At 31.8% G+C, this 3,950-nt stretch overlaps 1 protein-coding gene across 1 annotated transcript; it reads right to left on the bottom strand.

Annotated features, from left to right (window-relative positions):
• Positions 1–1,632: 1,632 nt before the first annotated feature.
• On the bottom strand, positions 1,633–2,676 carry CBG11057 (the record flags this gene model as incomplete). The annotated part of the gene is made up of 3 exons (XM_002646581.1): positions 1,633–2,000; positions 2,171–2,381; positions 2,575–2,676. 3 exons carry the CDS (start codon positions 2,674–2,676, stop codon positions 1,633–1,635), a joined length of 681 nt encoding a protein of 226 aa, XP_002646627.1.
• Positions 2,677–3,950: the final 1,274 nt, after the last annotated feature.

Raw genomic sequence — 3,950 nt, 5'->3', positions numbered from 1 at the left:
AAATTCGGAAAGTCAGAAATTCTCAAATTCTGAAAATCGGAAATTCAGAAATTCAGAAAGTCGGGAATTCAGGAATTCAGGAATTCAGAAATTCAGAAGTTCAGAAATTCAGAAATTCAGAAATTTAGAAATTCAGAAAATTAGAAATCCAGAAATTTAAATATTTAGAAATTCAGAAATTCAGGAAATTCAGAAATTCAGAAATTCAGAAATTCAGAAATTCAGAAATTCAGAAATTCAGAAATTCAGAAATTCAGAAATTCAGAAATTCAGAAATTCAGAAATTCAGAAATTCAGAAATTCAGAAATTCAGAAATTCAGAAATTCAGAAATTCAGAAATTCAGAAATTCAGAAATTCAGAAATTCAGAAATTCAGAAATTCAAAAACTCCGAAATTCAGAAATTCAGAAATTTAGAAATCCAGAAATTTAAAAATTCAGAAATTCGGAAATTCGGGAAAAAAATCTAGGAATTCCGACAATTCAGAAATTTGAAATCCCAAAAATTCAGATTTTTCCAGAAAATTCGAAATAATCCCGAAATCCTGGAAAATTCAATAATACCGAATACCTGGAATTTCGAATTTTTGGAAATAAAAAAATTCAGAATTTATAAAATTACAGGAAAGTCAGGAATTTTGATTTTTGGAAAAAATTGAAATCCAAAAGATCAGAAACTGGAAAAAAAAAAAGAACATTTCTTCAAAGACCATCAGGTTTTTTTTCCAGTTTTCCACGAGTTATTCACCCATTTCATCATCATATTTTCTTTTTTTTTGTATTTTTATGATTTTTTTCTTTGAAAAATTAAAACTCGGTTTTTGAACGGTTCTCTCTTTTTTCTAGAAATTTCCACAATTTCATTCATTTTTGTTTTGGGTCAAACCAAACAATTGAGAGACATTTGGGATCACAAGTTTATAAAAAATCCAGTTTTTTTTTATTTTTTTGATTTTCAGTCTTTATTATTGTTTCCGACTGGACTGAAACTTAGCACCATTGGTTGGAATTTTCATTTTGAGAAAAAAAGGGAAAAAAGTTAGGACCTAAAGATATGGGTGGTCGGAAAATGGGTATGGGTGGTCTAAAAAGGTCGATATGGGTGGCCTATAAATGTTTTCTAGACCACCCAGAGTGGTTTGATTCAGAAATTCAAACAATCAGATTCAGAAGTTCCAGGTTTCAGAAGTTCCAGGGGGGGGGGGGGGAGGAATTCAGAAACTTCAGAATCTCTGAATTTCAGAAATTGAGATATTCAGAAACTCCTCGGAATATCATAAATTCGGAAAGTCAGAAATTCTCAAATTCTGAAATTCTAAAATTCTAGAATTCTGGAGCTCTGAAATTCCTAGTTTCTCAAATTCAGAAATCCTAAGACTTTGAGATTTTAAAAAGTTGAGATTGAACATTTTGAGAACTTCCAGAAAATTCCGAATTTCAGAAACTTATAAATTCGAAAATTCTAAAAATTTGATATTCGAAAATCAAAATATCTGAAATTCTGTATTACAGAAGTCCGAGAAAAAAACGCTGAAATTGAAAAAAAGATTTTCAGAAAAAAAATTTATTCCATAATTACAGGAAAACAGTCTGAAAAGCAGACTTCTCATTTTCATAAAACAATTCAATCAATTAATCCAATAACTCGAAATGTTCGATTCTCTTCAAATTTAAACGAAGTCCTTGTGCACCATCGTCAGTCTTCAGAATTTGATTTCCTTGAGAATCCAAAATGCTCGAGTACGGTATCTCCTTTAGACATTTGAACCCATTCTTCTCCAAGAGAATTTGATTGGCGTGCGATGAAGTCTCAGAAATCACTCCGCCAACACAGAAATCGTCGATTTTTCGTTTTTCCATGTTAGCTGTGAGCATTTTTGTAGCGATTCCACGTCTTTTGAAGCCATCGGAAACGCTGGAAATCTCACGATGAAGCACGACGTGAATGTCTGATGGAGATAGGGACCAGAAATCTTCATGACATTGGTTCAGCATTTTTACTGAAAAATAATAAATTTAGCGAAAAATTTTGGAAAATTCGAATGATAGAGTCTTGAAATCTCAAAGTTATCATAATTCTGAAAGTAACCCCCAGTCGCTACAGTAATCCCGATTCTAAATTCTACTTCAGTAGGCTTGACGGAAAAAAGTAACCCAAAAAAAAACTTACAAAACTTGGTCATATTCTCTGTAGCTCCCTCTTCCGCTTCATAATCGGCTCCATCAGAACTCACATCTTCACGTCTCCAAATAGAATTCAGAAGACACGCAACAATGTCTCCAGAATCCGTAACGACTACTGTAGAAAATGGAAAATCGAGGCAGCGATCGATAAGAGACTCGTAGATTGGCTCGATTTCAGAAATGTGCAGCTTTAGGGCCTAAAATTGCTAGGTTACTAGGGGTAATGTGGCTATAAATTTTGGCAATTCTACGTTTCTAGGTTACGGTAGTAACTCGGATACTTTAGCTCTAGAGTAGCTACAGTATAGTCATCTAAATTTCAGGATTACTGTAGTGATAATGTAGTACCCAGAACCTACAAAAGCATGCTGTAGGTATACTGTAGCTCACCTTTGAACACGGCTCTTCTGGGAAAAAATGCTCCAATAAATATTCCAAAATTGCCGGCGCATCCGATTTTTCGGCTTGACGGAAAATTAATTTTTGCTGCATCTTTTTTTCTAGAAAAATCTAGAATTTTCTGACTGAAACTTCAGGTACGATCCCCTCGTTTTTGTACTGCTATCCATCACGTGAAAGTTGAAAATTTTGGAAAAAAATTATGCCCCGCCCATTTTTTAGGTTAGAAAGGCCAATTTGGGTTGGTGATAAAGAAGTGGGACAAGGAATGAGAAAATTGGAAAAAAATGGTGATAATAAAAAATAATGGAGTACTGGGAATCTATTAGGAATCAGAAAGGTCAAAGAAGAACATTTGGGGTGGCCAATAAATCCGGATTTCTAGGCCATCAATAATTCTGAATTTCCGAAACTGCAAACTCCCGAAAATCTGAAGTTCTGGAGTTTTTGAGTTTTGAGAATCTCAATTTCAAAGATTCTGAAAGTTCTGGAAAGTTTCAAAAATTCAGAATTTCCACAAAATTCAGAAATTCAGAAATTCAGAAATTCAGAAATTCAGAAATTCAGAAATTCAGAAATTCAGAAATTCAGAAATTCAGAAATTCAGAAATTCAGAAATTCAGAAATTCAGAAATTCAGAAATTCAGAAATTCAGAAATTCAGAAATTCAGAAATTCAGAAATTCAGAAATTCAGAAATTCAGAAATTCAGAAATTCAGAAATTCAGAAATTCAGAAATTCAGAAATTCAGAAATTCAGAAATTCAGAAATTCAGAAATTCAGAAATTCAGAAATTCAGAAATTCAGAAATTCAGAAATTCAGAAATTCAGAAATTCAGAAATTCAGAAATTCAGAAATTCAGAAATTCAGAAATTCAGAAATTCAGAAATTCAGAAATTCAAAAACTCCGAAATTCAGAAATTCAGAAATTTAGAAATCCAGAAATTTAAAAATTCAGAAATTCGGAAATTCGGGAAAAAAATCTAGGAATTCCGACAATTCAGAAATTTGAAATCCCAAAAATTCAGATTTTTCCAGAAAATTCAGAAATGATCCCGAAATCCTGGAAAATTCAATAATACCGAATACCTGGAATTTCGAATTTTTGGAAATAAAAAAAATTCAGAATTTATAAAATTACAGGAAAGTCAGGAATTTTCATTTTTGGAAAAAATTGAAATCCAAAAGATCAGAAACTGGAAAAAAAAGAACATTTCTTCAAAGACCATCAGGTTTTTTTCCAGTTTTCCACGAGTTATTCACCCATTTCATCATCATATTTTCTTTTTTTTTGTATTTTTATGATTTTTTTCTTTGAAAATTTAAAAATCGGTTTTTGAACGGTTCTCTCTTTTTTTCTAGAAAT

Source organism: Caenorhabditis briggsae (genome assembly GCF_000004555.2).
Source record: "Caenorhabditis briggsae complete genome, chrII, whole genome shotgun sequence".
Taxonomy (NCBI): Eukaryota; Metazoa; Nematoda; class Chromadorea; order Rhabditida; family Rhabditidae; genus Caenorhabditis; species Caenorhabditis briggsae.
The sequence above is the reverse complement of the archived record's forward strand: the minus strand, read 5'-3'. Positions and strand labels throughout refer to the sequence as shown.